The sequence below is a fragment of the Sphaeramia orbicularis genome, chromosome 6, assembly GCF_902148855.1.
Source record: "Sphaeramia orbicularis chromosome 6, fSphaOr1.1, whole genome shotgun sequence".
Taxonomy (NCBI): domain Eukaryota; kingdom Metazoa; phylum Chordata; class Actinopteri; order Kurtiformes; family Apogonidae; genus Sphaeramia; species Sphaeramia orbicularis.
Window position 1 is genome coordinate 53,527,426 of NC_043962.1, and position 17,763 is coordinate 53,545,188.

The window sequence follows — 17,763 nt, forward strand, 5'->3', positions numbered from 1 at the left end:
TTCAGCCATTTCTGCATTGCAGCCGTTTCCGCATCGTGTTTGTTGCAGTCATATAATATCATATGGTTGCACTACCGCTGCCAGGCGGCAGCGCGAACCTCTGCTTCCCACAATGCAGGTTGCGACAAAATTCTTAAGATGCCCGAGTTACCTACTGGCTCTGTTTGTAAACACATGCTTTGTTTATGGTGGAGTACACTTCGAAATTGTTCACCGTGAGCTAAGAGATTCAGGTGAGTAATCACAGAAAGACTTACGGATTCATGATACTTAGGCTATGACTGGAGTTTGACAGGTTTGATGAAAAATTGGTGACTAAAGTCTCCCTCACCTTTAACAATGAATCAGTGAACATTAAATAAACACACAAAGTCTATGATGTATTGTTTATTATTATTATTTTTTAAATTCTAAGCTAAAACATGAAAATTGACGATAATGAATATTATATTTCGCCATTGCTGGACAAAAGTTCACCAAAAAAAAGAACTTTACTTTACAAATTATTAATCATACAGTAATGATATACACTGTTTACTTTACATTTTATAGACTAAAAAGTCTAGATAATCGGGAGTTGAACTTCTGATGAGTGGACACCCCGTGTGTCATGCTCCTTGTGAGATGGATAAGTAGGCTGAAGTGTTATGCAACACTTTCCAAAACGCTTGGAGAAAACCCAAATAAACCCCACAAAGGTCATTATTCCGTTTATTTTGTGATGATTTGTGGTTCCCGTTTCTGCAGCAGATACTAGGAGCAGATCTGTGAGGAAGTTTACTGACCTTGAAGCAGGACTCATGGGTTCATTACACAACACATAATTAGTTTTGTGTGTACCACAATGAGCAGTCTCCACTAATTCATTCCTTTAAAGCTCAAATAAGATCTTATGTTAAATCCTTTGTCTAGCAAATGTTTCCTGTTTTTAATGTGTTATTACTTATTTCTCATTTTTTTTGCAATATCAAAAACCTGGTATGCCATCTTATCCTTAGTTGTCATTATAACAATGTCACATATTTTATGTCAAAAATAAAAAAAGAACAAAGTTACATAACATTTATGTTTGGAGGCTAATGATGCCACGGTCAGTGTTTCTGATCCAAAGCTTGTTAATTTATCTGCACTCTGTCGATATAGAATAGAAGAGAATAGAATAGAATAGATCTTTATGTTACTATCACAAGATCAATGAAAATCAGTTTAGCAGCTCTGTTTTGTTTAGCAGCACTTAGTGCAAAAAAGACTGTATAAAAATATCACACAAATACTGAAAAATGTAGGCATGTGCAAAAAGCTACAGGATAAAATATTAAATACACATATGATGCTAAAGTACCACAAAAACTACTGAAATATACAAAAGCTAACTTTATACTACAAATGAGAAGGATACAGTATATACAGCCAATATATGATATATACAAAGTAAGACTAGGAAGACAAGGTACGAATTCTACTATAATGGATGTTTCTGTGTCCGACGCGTTTGTCCGACGTGTGTGTGTTCGATCGATGTCCCGATGCTGCAGCACGGGAGGGCTTACGGGTGCAATGCCGCTGTTGCACTGCAGGAGGGCGCTACTGTACAATGGCACCACGGGTACAATGCCACTAGTAATACATAATGTATAATTAGCGCACTCAATACAAGGAATCATGGAAGTTGGTGGATATGGTAAATCTGTGATACAGCGTGATCTTTAGAGGAGGAACAAAAAAACAGCATACCTACACATCAGTTTATATTATTTATCTTGAATTCCCCTCTGTCTGTCTGTCTGTCTATCTATCTATAATACTTTTGAATTTTACTAATATATTTCATCAATCTTTCCAGCAATCCTTAAATCAAAGATATTTCATTACATTAATTTTTAAGTTACCATAAAAGCAATAACATTATCATTGTTACAGTGATTGCTGTGTAAAATGTAGATGCTTTACACTTGGCCTACCATGACATGACAGATAACTACCAAAGAAGTTGAATTGAGAAGCTTCAAACATATACAAAAAAATTGGGAGTGTGTATGATGAACAAATCCAAATCAGTGTGTGATGCTGCCTTCATGTGCTGTCGGGAAAATGATTCTTACCATTTTGACTTCAAAATTACAAGTGTGTTGTGGTCAAGTGATTTTGTTGTGGCAGAGAAATGAAAAATGGCTGACAATTTATGGTGATCTGATACTTGGGTAAAGCAGTTTTGGACATGTTAATTCATCTGCTACAGCTTGTTTTTGTAACTGCAGCGCTCGGTAAGAACAGTTTTCAGTCCATAATGGTGGACGCTGTTACAATGGAGTGATGTGCTGATTTTGAATTCCTGGCAATATAGGTTCTGTTAGAGGGCAGCAAGCAAACAGCTATAGAAACATTTTTACTTAAATTTAAAAAAAAAAATGATTGGGTTTCCAGTTGACTAAGTGGCTACAAGTAAACTGTGGCTCCTTCCTCATCAGGGTTGGGAAGAGTGTTTGAGCCATCAGTCACTAGCAGCTGCTTGGAAGTCACCACTGCTGGCTAGGACCTAATAACACCAAGTGTATGGCATGAGTATGTCAGCAGTAAATCAGCAGCTAACATACCAATTGCTGATTCATGAACATTGTTTCATAAGGCATGTTATGTTGAAAATGTAGCCAAATCAGCTGTTTGTTTTGCTTTTATACACCAAATTTGCTCAAAATGGAGCACTCTGTTTTAGCTGTTTACCCATTTACTTTAGCTGCTTTTATTTGTATAGATAATTTTACAGTAGGTTAAATGTATATAATTGGCGCGCAGATGTGATGGCACTTTTAATTTTGTTGTACTGGTTACAATGACAATAAAAATATTTGGTTCTATTCTCCTCCTGATTGTTCACACCAGTCCAGTTCTACTCAAGACATCCCAGACTCCAGTTAGTCTCTGACATGCTCTCATGCATGTACCAGCACACAAACATCTACTGTACATCTACCACTTAACATAATCTGAATTTGGCCTTTTAGAGTAAATAGACTCATAAAATCCCTGATGAATTCACTGGAAATGTGTTGTCATAATGCTGAAACAAACCGTTTCAAACTGAGCTCATGAAAGGATTGTTTGAAAGATACTTGATTCTCAGTGACCCTATAAACATATGATTTCATAAATTAGATCAGGGGCGTCAAATTCATTTTAGTTCAGGGGCCATATACAATTCAACATGATCTCAAGTGGGCCGGAGCAGTAAAATAATACAGTGGAAAAAGTAAAATTACATGATGAAAACATTTACGTAGTTTTTACAAAGTATCCTTTAAAAATGTGAATATGATGAACAAGCATGAACCTGAATTTTCTTAAGAAAAATAAGCGCAAGTTTAACAGTTTATCATTTACACGTGTGCACGCCAATTTACAGATCACAATGGCTCTACAAAGAGACAAAACATTTCATATTTATATTTGTTCAGGTTATTCACTTTTTATGAAAGGATAGTTTATAAATGTAAACATTTTCTTGTAATTCTACTTTTTTCCATTAAAACAAAGTGATAAATTTGGAGTTGTCATCTATAGGTTATGATGAAAGTATTTTACTGGTTTGACTCACTTAAGATCACACTAAGCTGTATGTGACCCCTGAAGTAAAATAAAATTGACACCCTGGACTGTTAATATGTTTAGCGTATTTTTTGCAGTTCACAAATTCACCCCACGGGCCAGACTGGACCCTTAGGCGGGCTGGGCTTAGCCCACAGGCTCTATGTTGAACACCCCTGGTTTAGATGCAATGTAGATTAGACAACCAACAGTTTACAAAGCAGTTTGAATGAGCTCAACCTTTAACATTTATAGATGTAAAATGCAACGTACAAACAATCCAGCAGGAAAATGAATCAAAAGCATCACATCTGAGGTCAGTGAAACACTGACCTGAACCATTTTGCTGAACTTTACTTTTGACAGTATATATAATTTTACCATTTAGTAGATAAAAGCAGAAAATCCCTTACCATGATGACTATTTTGGCAGAGCTGTGTCTGTAGCAGAGGCTGTGGTAAGCCAACAGGCCTAGAAAAGTGTAGAAAACCAGCGTGGCCAAGTTGCGGAAGTCTAGGATGGACTCCACCAAAGGGATGGTGCCCATGGTCCAGTCACAGCAGAGCTCAGAGGGATTCAGCAGAAGCCACGCGTTGACTGGAAGCAGGTAGTTGAATGTGAATTGCCTCGTTGGGGTAGGACTCACTGCTGCTGGGTTATCAAATCTACAAGGCAGGACAGGACACAGAGGTAAAACATATTTAACTGAAGCATTTAATGTAGAAATAAACAGAATTCAATCAACATTAATTTACAATGTTGGTACAATAATTCACACTAATTATGTTAACAGTGGGAGAAGAAATGGTCACTTTTCTCATACAATCATCACTATTGATATCAGAATAGTGCTGTTTCTGTTATCTATCTACAAAAAAGTAAGATGGAAACCTCCATCTTATACTTCCAAAAAAAAAATCAACCATCTTTCCTTTGTTTGGGTTTGCATTTTTATTTGCTGATTGTTTTACTCAGATTTTGTGACATCTTGTACTCTTTTTGTCTCGAAATTGTCCAGGTTTGGTGTGACCGTTTACAGGGCTGGATATTATCACCCAACTGGGTGTTATTCCAACTCATTATCACTCATTTTACACTTGCTTTTTAAACTTTATGGGCAAAACACCTGAAATTACAGCACATAAATTGTAAAAAAAAAACAAAACAAAAAAAAAAACAGAGGAAAATCCAGATTAATTCGACTGTAATTAACACCAAAGGAACATAGCTGATGGTTTGTCATGGACTAGTATATGTCAAACTTTTGCCAAGATATTGTTTGGAAACCATTTGCTTTTTTTTTTTTTTTTTTAAATGGCAGCACATAATGATCTCTGTTTTTGTTCCTTGGTCAAGTGGAAACCAAATGAAACCCTAGGGCCATGCTGCAGGTAGCGTTGCTTGAAACCTTAGGATCAGCTGTCATTTTCATGCACTTCACGGATGTTTTTCAGTGTTTAAGGTGCATTAATGTGGGCTCCCCATTATCTTCTGTCAGTATCTGGTGACCTGATTTCCTGCTTATCTGCTCTTTCCTTGGGATATCTACTCTGTGACATGTTTGGGAATGGGAGCCGAGCCCAGTTCTGTCGTAAAGTAAAACTAAAGCAGCACATTGATTTGATTTGGTCAGTTATGGTTCAGGTCTGATGAAGTGAAGCAGAACTTTAACTCACAGCTTCAGAAATCCATGCGCAAGAATAAGTGGATACTCTGCAACACATTTGTAATATGTTCAGTCCTGCCTAGAGTCTGTTGAATATTGTAAAAAAAAGATGGAATTAGTGATTTTTTGTATAGTTTGCTTCCAGCTATTCGTGACTAATGGTCTATTTGCCTCTTTTTACTTTCCATATTTCTCTTTTACTTGTCTTTTACTAGCTTTCTTGTGTTGTTTTTTTATATTTAGTGTGTTTTATATGTGAAATTGAAGGAGTAATTATCTCTTCTATGAATAAATAAATATAACATGCGCACACTTGAAAACCCACAGCCTGACTTATCAGTGCATGGTCAAGTTTTTGGACAGACGGACAGATGGTCAACCAGCTGATGACAATACCCTGCGGCCAGTGTGGCTGAGGGTAAAAAAAGACACAAACAACGTAGGTTCTTCATCCTTACAGCTGCACACAGTACGAACACATTTTCTACTTTCCAGCATCACTTTAAACCTAGACATGCTCATTTAATGATTAACCAGAAAAGCGCCATAACCGAAAACATTAGTTTGGGAATAAAAACTACACCTACTTACCCACAGCAGGTTACATACACTGACAGTTTAATGTTTTTCAGTAGATCATGTAATATAATATCATTTCCCACAGTGCTTCTCTGTGGCAGTATTATTAAAAAAATGTGTTGGGAGTAACCAAAGGGTTTGTTTAGAGGTTAAGAAAACATCTTTATGTCTTAAAATTTATTGCACAGGTAGATAATATCACCAGTGAAAAGGCTGTAAAATATGAGTAAAGAGCATGTGTTTTGGCTAAAGGGCTATGATCTTTAACTCTCATACATCTGTCTTTCTTTGGTGTTCAAACTCTTGTTTTTGATTTTCTGCGACCTCCTCTGGGTCAGCAGGTAGTACAAAGACGTTTTAGAGGACAACAGTGATAGCGATAATATAATAATTCTCAACTGTTATGGCTTGTATGGCTTGTGATGACAAAAATTCTCTCAGACAATCTGGAGACATCTTTAGGATTAACGCTGAGGGGATTAGCATATCTAGGCTAATTGTCTGGAATTTTATCTGTGAGATCAAACACTATGAGGTTGAGTCTGTGCAGATTCCTGCTTAGACCATTTGACGAGGGTTCAGACTGTGCAAATATGTAATCCAATAGAAGTGTCAGTATTTGGGAATCTGATTGTTGCGTTCACTGGTCACGTACTTAATTTCATCGTTTTATCAACCATATCAACCATAAACTGATATAAAATACAATACTTTAACACTTGATTGTCACATCTATTTGTATGCGAGTATGGAGAGTCCAGTTCTTCACATCTTTCCTTTAACTCTTGCCATAGCACTGGATATATATCAATACATAAAAACAGACTTCAAGTTAGATCAGTCATTTGACCAACTCAAACACTATGGTACATGTTGTACCTTAAAATCAAATGATTAGATACTCCCTGGTAAAATGTCCAAATAAAACAGGATACACAAGCAACGGTGTCAGAAAAATGGGCAATGATGACTGGGAGTACAGTTGGTGTCGGCTGCTGCCTTACTGGTACAGACAGCTGCCTGTCAGCCAGCTGAGCCCATAAAAAAGAAGAAAAAGAAGAAAAAAGAAAAGAAAAAAAAGGAGAAAAAAAAATCAAATGATCAGAATTATCAAATCATTGCTTATGCAGAACAATGTGACTGCTTTGTTTGATTTTTACCTCAAGAAAGTTGACATTCAGATATTCACCTATATTGCTCAAAACGTAGACTATATTTCTATTTTGCTAATAGGGTGCAGCGATCTTTACTGGGGGTGACACAGGGATGGTTCACTATATATAATTCATGTGATAGTTGCAAAATCCAATTCTAATTAAAGTAATAGTAACACTTTCGTCCATACATTTTCCCCACAACTTGGTCCATTTTATGGTCATGGTAGCAACAGGGGGAGAAAAGGTGTTCTTCAGGAACCCAAACTGCTCCCGGGCTAAAGGGAGGCATCCCTATCGGGTGCCCGAGCCAACTGAACTGGGTCCTCTAAATGTGGAAGTGCAGTCGGTCTACTCTGAGCCTTTTTTTTTTTAATTTCCAAACTCCCCACGCAAAATCATACAGAAACTGCACAGACTGACCAGATTTACACTGGTTAGTGATAATGAATGTCTCGCCAAAGTCAGTGATTTTGTTTGGCGGTGGTAACGTAGACCGACAGCTCAGCCGCCACCATGGTCCGGTACACCAACCACACCACCACAGACCTACAGCCTAACTCATTTATTTTCCTGTCACTCATGACCACATCCAAATACACTAATTACAGGCACATCTTCATGTTACTGTCTGAAAAGTGGTCATAAGGAGAATTTCCCTTTATTTATTAATGAAGAAGGATATGCATAACCACTTGCTTCAGTAGTCATTCGCGTTCTTTCTTTCTGTAAGGTTGTCAGTCTGCTTTTCAAGCAGATCATGGACAGATTGCTCAATTCATCCCCTTGTAGTTATTTAAAGCCATTTCAAATAATCAGAGAAGTTGGTGGTCCTCTCTGTCTATCAAAACTCCACAAATCTTAAGTGTATCAACATTCAACTTGTCTGTTGAATGAATGAATGAATGAATGAATGCATGAATGAATATTTTTATTTCAGTTATGTACAAAACACACACATATTAAAAAACAAACAAACATAAAATTAACACAATTGTTAACTGAAAAAGGAAGAAGCTGAAGCCTGAGGCTTATTTCTACTTCTCCTATTCCCATCCTTACTCCAACTCCACACCTGAAGTTGCAGCAGATTAAACACTGACACAAATTATTCTACATTCGGTTTCTTAAGTCACATTCAACTAGTCTGTTGAGCAGTACTGTACACAGCATTCCTTGCTAACAGCTAACAGGGCTTAGATCTAAGCCCTTGCGAAAACAAAGCTACTGATATGAAAAGCTGCATGATTCCCAAAACAGATGAAATCACCTTTCTGGAGAAGAGACAGCAGGACACAACAACCACTCCTGATGATTCTGAGGTTTTTCAGCATAATTAGTGGAAATGCTGCAGCTCTACCCTCAGTCTACTTGTCAAGTGTTCTTAACAATGGCAATTGACTTGATTACCAACACTGATGATGAGACAGTTCTGCAGTTAAGCGTTAAACTCAGTATTCCTTGTTAACCTCTATTCTTGTAACATGGACCCTGATAAAAACAAACATAACATGCACGCACTTGAAAACCCTCCGCTGATTTCTCAGGCACACTACTGCCCCCAGTGGCCTGATTTATCAGTGCATGGCAAAGTTTCTGGACAGACAGATGGACAGATGACCAACTGATGACGATACCCTGCGGCCAGTATGGCTGAGGGTAAAAATGGCAGTGTGCCAAGTTCTGGATTCAATAAAAGATGTATTAAATGGGTTTCTGTGACAACAGTTAATGTCTATGACGACATTTTTTTTGTAATGTAGTTTGTCTAATTAAATGAATTAGTGGGTGTATTTTGTACACTAAACCCATTCACTCTGTTTTTGGGATTAGCCAGAAAATCTCCTCAATCCCACCAAAAAAGACTATTTCACACCTTTTTGGAGTAAACACAGCAGAATACAGGATGTCAGTTTTTATTATTATTATTATTTTTTTTTTAGCAGATTTAATGTGTCAGCCTCAACCTAGAAGTTATTTTCTGATGATCTAGTGTTGACTTATTTGCTCACAGTGTTTGGGCACAATGCTGGCATGTAGGGGAGCTCAGAAATCAGCCATGTGGGACTCCTGGTGCTAGAAATTCATCCTCTGACTCAGTGAGAAAAGGTCTCTTGAGGTTAGTATAGTGTCTGGTGGGAGTTATACTACTGAATGCTAAAGCATGAGCAATGAGTAGCATTCTCCAGCTAACTAAGTCTAGTGTGGAAATTTGTGGCCAAGGGTCCAGGTTGGGTGGTAACAGGCCATGTTTAAAATGATTACAGTATCTAACCGCGATAGACCCAATATCAATAAGAAAACTGTTCAAAAGAAAGTCCAATCCATTCACTTAAATAGGTTACATTTAAAACTGCCTGAAGATTACATGAACAAAACCCAAAACAGTTCCCTCCCTGTTCATAAATGATAATAATCATGTCCTTTGATAGTGGAGCAGGCTACATGACTAAACAGGCAACATGCAAACAGCCAATCATTTAAAAGGTGGATTGTTTGGTAACAGTTCTCCAAAAAGTAGCATCCACTGGAGGACCATGAGTGATTTGAAAGTCATTCAGAGGTCACACACTGCAGTATGTGTAATTCACATACGAAAGTGTCAGATGGACTTGGTAAATTATAGCTGTGATAGCCATTGAGATGACTTAGCATTTATATAATATACAGCAAAGGAAAATAAACCCCTCAGCTATGAAAAAGAACTGCAAGTCCGATATTGTTGCAACAGAAGCAAGCTGAACTCTGAAAAAGGGTTGCAGCTTGTTTCCAAATACAGAAGCTATTTGGTTATTAGTACAGGTGTCCTGACTTCTATAGAAGCACTGCGTCCTAGTTACATTCATCCTAAATTACCTCATCTGTGCTTACCTTTACTCCACAAAATCTACAAATACTAGCTATACATTTATATTCATTTAAACTATTTTCAGGTTGCTGAAACTCTGACCTTTACCCTCGTTTGAACCACTGGTTGCTTTTAAAATTTGAGAAGAATTATGGGGACACTTGAAATATTTTGCTCTGAATAGAGGTAACTAACAAGAATTCAAATAAACGCACTGTATACATGATTTGTCATGCAGTGCTGTGCTCTGGATACAGTAAGTGTGGGCCTGGTAGCTAGAAGAAAAAGGAAGAGAGGAAGCTACAGAGGGACTTTGTACATAACTCAGCTAAATAATGGCATTATGTAAAGCATTACACAATCTGAAATAAATAGAGAGCCAGTCTAGTATAATGTGTTTATGTAATCCTGCAATCCATTTACATTCGGGTTATGGCAGTAACTGTATTCCTCTGCTCTTTGGTAGCTACAAATGTCTTTTCTTGTTGTACAGATGAGAAGCAGCAGCTCCTTTATTCAAACACTGGTCCAACTCCAAGACCTGAGTTGAACTAGAAAACTGACTTTTTAAGTATTCACTTGAGCCCATTAAGAGCCCTGAAAAGGATGGGAAAAATGTAAATGATTTTAAATTTGCAATTAGACATCTTGCACACTTATTAAAATTGTGCATAAGGCTTTGAAGTAGGGCCTGGCCTCTTAGTTCATGGACACAACTTTGTTATTTTCTATTCCCCATTTGTGAAAAACATGTTGTTCTAGAAGCAAATGTTCTTAAACAAATCAGAATTAAGTTACAATTACAAACTTGCAGCAGAGGTTAATCTAGAGTGTAGCATCATGTTCTGCACTACTTTGGACTGGCTATTGCAGTGTCATTCCTATGTTCCAAGGACCCTGTGTTCCTTTGTTCTCTATACTAGGCTCTTCAATGGTCCCATGTTAGTGATGGTTACCTCATCTCATGTTCAGTATTTAAAAAAGAAAAGTTTATGGCGACTGCAAATGTGTATTGAAATCATTTACAGGCACTTTGCTTCCATCCTTTCCTGTCTGTGTCGGGATATGATGGTGCATTCAGGCACATCTCTTAAATCCTGTAACCTATACCATCTAGCGTGGCAAAGCACAAAGGCCCTGACAAGGACTTTATGGTGTATTGAAATACATCTTGTGAACCAGAGTCTTCACTGTCAGTGTATTATTTTTTTTTTTATTTAATTCATAGTACTTTCACATAATTTTAAATGAAAATAAAGATTGTAAGAAAATTTAAGATGCTAAAATCACAACAATATCCCAGTCATTTCTATGAACATATTCTAATCCATCCAAATGATTATCAGCAAACTTGTTCTCCAATATTTTTGCTCAACAGGTTCCTAAGAACCTCGGTGCTTACACATTGACCAGTGGATATGTTCATGTATGACAGTCACACTGATGTACAACAAAGAACAAAAAAAAAAACAAAAAACATTTAATTATATGGGTCTGTAAAAATATGTTTAGCTGGTGGGTTTTCTCAAGCACCAGTTTGGCTGATGACAGTGTTGCTAAGCTTACTGTAGATTGTTATCTTAACCCAATGCAGTGTCACATACCACATATATGTACTGTTTGATTGTGGACAGTGCAGGCTTCTGTGGAAAGAATGTCAGAGGTATACTTCAAGAAGTGTATTATTGCCTACCTGGTAAAAACAGGGAGCTGAGACTGAATGACCTGGACCCTGATGATGACGAGCAGCAGCGTGCTGATGACGAGGACAATGAGCTTCAGCAGCGTTTGAAGGACAGCATATGGGAATCCGTCTTTACCCTGCAGTACCTGCCGCAATGTGTCCAGCAGCATGGGCAAAGTGAACTGAGAGAGAAGCAAAGCATCACAAAGGGAGATGAAGTCAACACATTCCAAAATAAATATATCTTAGAATGTTAATATTCTGTCTTTTCAGCTCAGATTTTAATGTATCTACTGTATCTGATCTGCACAGTGTCAAAAACCTCATGAGGGGAGAAACTGCCAACTCTACTTTTCTACTTAGATCAAGGGTGTCCAATCCTGGTCCTCGAGGACCGGTATCCTGCATGCTTCTGCAGGTTTTAGATGTATTCCTCTTCCATCACACCTGATTCAAATGATTGACCTATCATCAAGCTCTGCAGAAGCCTGATAACGACCATCAGGTGTGCTGGAAAAGGGAAACATCTAAAACATGCAGGATACCAGCCCTTGAGGACCGGAGTTGGACATCCCTGACTTATGCCCCATTTCCACTATGTGGTATCAGCTCGACTCGACTCAGCCTTTTTTGCGTTTCCATTACGAAAAAGGACCTGGAATCTGGTACCCGGTACTACTTTTTTGGTATCACCTCCGCTGAGGTTCCAGGACTGGGGACCAGATACTAAAACGTGACGTGTACACACTGCAGACCACTGATTGGTCAGACAGTTTTCTCTGTGACCCGTCATTTTACAAAAAACAGATGCGGAAGTGGACAGTAAATATAGCGGTACATTAATCCACATGATAACAGCCCAAAACTACATCATGGTCGGTCGAGGAGATTCAGTCTTTGGTGGCCGACGTAAAAATTCAGACGAGACAACATGCAACAAGCGAGTTTATCAGCAACTCTCTGAGCAGATGACATGGAAGTAACGTGCCACGTCCAGGTACTGTAAAGTCAGCAGTATCTTGTAATGGAAATGCTCTCCAGGAATACCGAGTCGAGCCGAGCCGAGCCGAGTCAAGCTAGTTCCACGTAGTGGAAACGCAGCATTAGATGAACTATGTAGCAGAAAGTCAGCCATGATGTTGCGATGTATTTGACCAAAGGGAACAGAGGTAGTCTAGAGGCCTTACCCCTTGTGCAATAAACACCTCATGGAAACAGCAGATGCCAACGACAGTGATTCCCTGCTCCTTGCACAGCGTTGCTGCTGCAACTAGAATGACTGTCAAAGCAATTGGAGCCCAAACTGGAAAAACAATAACAAACATCATTAATTATGTAGTGGGTTATTGATGATATTAGTCAAATAATTACGACACAATCAGTGTTTCCTTTAGTCAGACTTTAGTTGGGTGGCCTGCCAATGCCTATTCATATACTGGAGAATAAAGGCCTTCACATTGTGGGCTTTTTTGTGTGATTAATTCCAGCTCTAGTGATTATTTTCAGCTTTTCATGTTGTGTACTTTCACATGGGATGTGACTGTTTTTCAGCATGACTAAAGGTTTCAGCCAATCATTTGTGTGAAACTGCATAGTAGATAAAAATACACAGCTGCACAAACCCGAATGACATAATGATGAAAAAGGGCTATTCTTAACCTGTCATAACCCAGGGGGGAATCATCCTGGAAGAGATCACCCCGGTCAGATTTTTCCTTTCATTTGTCACCCATCTGTATTTTATGCTAACTGCTTTTTCCCTCACTGGGAGTCACAAGTTTCAGCAAAATATTGCTTATACACTCAAACAACATGAAACTATTTAATGTACTTCATCTGATTAATGAGAATATTCTGATACTGTTAAATACTTTTAATAAAATTTTGCTAAATAAAAACTGCCTTGATGAATTTAATCTAATTGGGTTCACTCTTTTAGATTTTTTTTCTGTTAAGGATGGCCACACAGACTTTAGTTGTAAAGATTACAACATTTATGATCTACCTTATAAGTGATTTTAATCTTCCAATAAAATAAAGAAGGCCAGACTTTTAAGCGTCTGAGTTGAGACACAGCATAAAATGGTGCCTAAAGTGATCTCTGCATTTTGATCTATGGAAACAGGGTCGGAAACTGGTCGACAGTGCACAACTGATAAGCATGATGCTAGGGCATGAATGCCATATGTGTGGCAAAACAGAAGAGCCACTCTTCCTCAGGTCACTGGGCATATCAGTGAAAGACATGATCAGATTGTCAGTGAGAACAGTCCGTCCTCAGACACAGAGAGCAATATTATATAAGGGCAAGTCAACTTTTTTTTCAAGACAATCAGAACCAGAATACCAAGATCGATGTTTTGTTTTTGTTTGTTTTTTTCGGGGGTATTTTATATTAGTTTTACTAATGTTTTGTTATCACATTGATGTTACATCAATGAACTCTGTACTGTACTGACATTTGTTTCACAACCAAAAATAAACAAACGAACTTTATTCATCCCAGGGGGAAATTATTAGGTGTTACACCCTAGCTCTGCAAATGCGCATATATATAATACGTGTGCAAAAATATTGTTGCACATAATTATAATTATGTGGCAATAAGGGGGAGTTAACCACTTTAATGGCCACAGGCAGGAATGATTTCCTATGTGGTTCAGTGGTGCATTTGGGTGGAATCAGTCTCTCACTGAACATCCTCCTGTGACTGACCATCACATCATGGAGTGGGTGAGTGGAGTTGTCCAATATTGTCTTGATTTTGGACAGCATCGGCCTCTCTGACACCACCGTCAGAGAGTCCAACTCCATCCCCACAACATTGCTGGCCTTGCGGAGCAGCTTACTGAGTCTGTTGGCATAAGCAACCCTCAGCCTGCTTCCCCAGCATGCAACAGCATCCAAAATAGCAATGGCCACAACAGTCTCATATAAGATCCTGAGCATTGTCTGGCAGATGTTGAATGAGCTCAGCCACCGTCTCAAGAAGTAGAGACAGCTTTGGCCCTTCTTGTAGAGTGAAGCAATGTTTTGTTTTTTGTCAGTTATTTAGGGCTGAAGGACTGGGAGATTTAGGTTCCAGGTTTGTGATGGTAGGGATGTGTGGTTATGGGAATGCAATATTATTTGTCTAATTTTGATTCTCTTATCCATTATTACTAGGCTATCTTTGTGCAAAAATCTGGAAATGCTAGTGCAGATAAACAACGGCTAAAAATCTTAAAAACCAACCATTAGTTTGAGGAAAAGTCATTTGGCTGATACTGATCCTGTCTACATTGATTTTACTTTACTCTGGCTTAGGTGGTCCTCAAAAGGGACAGCTACAGCTAAGCCTTATAATGGGAAAACCCTGCGAACATACTCAGTGCATTATGACAGAAGTAGCCATCACAGATTGTCAAGTCATATTTTTAAGCCACCTACATGAGATTTGCTTTAGTGTTTTGACATCCCCTACTTTCTACCTCTCACAGACACACATCCATTGCAAATGGTCAGAGTACCAGGGTAAATATGGCCTTTTCAGAGTGTGGCACTATGGGTCATTTGTAGCATTAGTGTTGAGTTAATCCACTTAAATCCACAGGAGTCTGTGTTTTACAGACACTGTTGAGTTCAGTGTTTTTGTGAAATCTTGTATGTCTTTGGCTTGCAACTGAAAATGTAACCCAATGCAGAAGAAATATCAAGTTGACCCCTAAAGGGAGCAGCTGAAAGTAGTACGGTACTCATACACAGAGGAAATAACAAGTTTGCTTATGCAGCACATCATCGTTCAAACATTTATTTATTTTTTTACATAACTTAGCCCTACAGCCACATTATGATATCACGATAAAACATAAGCTTGAAAACGCTCTGTTAAAATCACTGAAGAAACAATAGAATTTTTGATTGCCACAGTCTATATGGAAAGGCTCACAGGGTGGACTTTTCGATTAATGCTCTCCTCCCCTTCTGCTCTGTTTGTTACCATTTTCAGAGTCACTCTCCCTATGTGAAATACCAATAAACACCATACTCCAGCTCCTGAATTTTCCAACACTGATAATGAAGCTTTCGACAAAGATTTTTGATTGTGAAGTAAGGCAGGCCTTCATCATTCTTTTTTGGAAGGATTTGGACATTTTAACACCAAATCTTACTTCTCCACAATCAAAAGTTTCACCAACACAAGTTCCTCCCAATAGTCTAATAGTTATTACATCCTCCAATTAGCACAGCATGACTGGTCTCCCAAGGTGGATGAGTGCACATGTAGAGTCCACATCTGCACAGTTGTGGAAACAATGCCAATATGCAATAAATGTGTTTGGGTGGTTGGAGTGTGTCGAGGTGGTATAGACTTAAATTCAAAGTATGAACCAGAAACAAAGCAATATAACTGAATTTAACATAAATCTAATTAAAAATGTGAGAGACTTGATAATAGACTGTTTTTTTACAAGTCTTAAAATAATTGATGCTGTAGTTTTTACATTTTTCACAGGATGTGAAAAACACTCACAGGTGTATTTGATTAGCTATATGATCTACCTCATAAAATCACCACCCGCATATGAGATGCATTAGGTTTGCACTAGCAAGCGAATGTGAACAATGAAGATTATGAAAGCAAATGCAATGCACTGGTATGTTATTATGACCCAAAACAATGAACCAGCTGTTGTATCTGGTTCCTGCATGGCATTTTGCCACAACCTCATTAAAACAAACCTTTACCTGTAACTATGAACCATGGGTTTAGTCCTGCCTTTCTATGTTATTGTGGCCCCTCCACTTTGTCTTTCTCTAAAAGCAGACCAAAAATATACCCTCTTTGCAAACCTGTGGTTAGATTTAAAACTGTAGGAGCCAGAATCATGGGACAAAACACTATAATTTGATAATACAAACCTTGCTTCTGTAGGTCTCTTCTCTCTGTCCAGATTAAAGTACTAATTATGAATTCAGAAGAATTTGACAGTTTCACAATGCTGCAAATAAATGACGCCATGGTAGTCATGTCTGAAGAAATCTGATCAGTGATCAGTAATCACAGCTGCCAATCATGTATTAAACCAAACACTTGAATGGAAAAAACTACCCTATTACAGATCCACAGAATGTGGCAGAATTGTATCCTGTAAGAATTGGTTCATGTTTTTCAATGACTAGATTATATGTTATGTGATATAAATTGGCATAAATAAGCAATCAAGAGTCTTACCAATGGAGTGGTCTGGGCCTGTTGACTTGGTATATGCAAGGAATGCAGCCAACAGAAAAATTGAAGAAAGAAGTTCAGCTCTGCCAACCACACCTGTGACCTGGTGGTAAGAAGCGATAGAAGTCAGTGTCTCAGCCTATACATACAGACTTTGTAAGTACATTCTTCACAATACATTTATTAATATTTTCTGTAAAAGGTCTTACATTGTGAAGTAATTAATATAATGCATGGACTGATTAAAAAATATGACCTTGAAAAGTAAATGTTTATATAAAACAAGCTATTTGTGCAGTAGACACTCAGTGTCAGGATTTAAGTAGAATATTCCACAGATGAATCAGGGTTTTCATATTTTTTTTAAGAATCAGACATGAATCACAAGCGTTTACACTTAACAGCTGCCAGAGTCCACATGTTTCAGTCTCTGGATTCATCTGTGAAAACAAGTCTGTTCAGGCAAATCATCTGAGGAGATGACAAGGAGATCTACATCTCCATAGAGCTGCCTCACTGACAACTGTCATTTGTGTAAATGATGACTGCCCTCATGCGGAAGAAAAAAACATTCCTACTTTTATCTAACCAAAGGTCATGAATCCCAATAGGATTTAATGAAGAACTTCACAAAAGAAAAATCTGTTCTGTATTTGTTCCATTAAAGGAGATTATAGGAAGGAGACAAATTCTATAGAAACAGAAACCTACAGATATCAACAAAGTATTGTTAGTTTCAGTCCTCATGAAATAAAATTCAGTGTTTAAATATCTTTATACGATAGGTCTTACGCTACATATTTCATCTGGCCCAGCAATGACAAAAATGCTAATGACACTCTGTTAGCTGCTTCAGAGCATCTTTAATTATAGTGTAACATAACAGACTGAATAAAAGTAGTGAATGCAGCCCCCATGATGTCAACCCTGGGTTTTCAGAATACCTTTCTGAACTCTCTCTCTGTTGTCCATCTCCATTTTAGAGCCAGACATCATTAGCTCTAATAATTCAATATCCAAATAAGCAAATAAAACCG

The 17,763-nt window shown here is 38.0% G+C and overlaps 1 protein-coding gene across 3 annotated transcripts in view; it reads right to left on the minus strand.

The window, feature by feature from the left end:
- Window positions 1–17,763, minus strand: part of tmtc3 (transmembrane O-mannosyltransferase targeting cadherins 3) — a 52,101-nt gene that overhangs the window by 27,668 nt on the left and 6,670 nt on the right. For all 3 annotated transcript variants that reach the window (XM_030137230.1, XM_030137228.1, XM_030137229.1), the window contains exons 4-7: window positions 16,730–16,829; window positions 12,702–12,817; window positions 11,524–11,696; window positions 3,996–4,248 (exon numbers count right to left, since the gene is read on the minus strand). In XM_030137230.1, coding sequence (XP_029993090.1) covers window positions 3,996–4,248; window positions 11,524–11,696; window positions 12,702–12,817; window positions 16,730–16,829 — 642 coding nt within the window. The remainder of the gene's footprint in view (window positions 1–3,995; window positions 4,249–11,523; window positions 11,697–12,701; window positions 12,818–16,729; window positions 16,830–17,763) is intronic.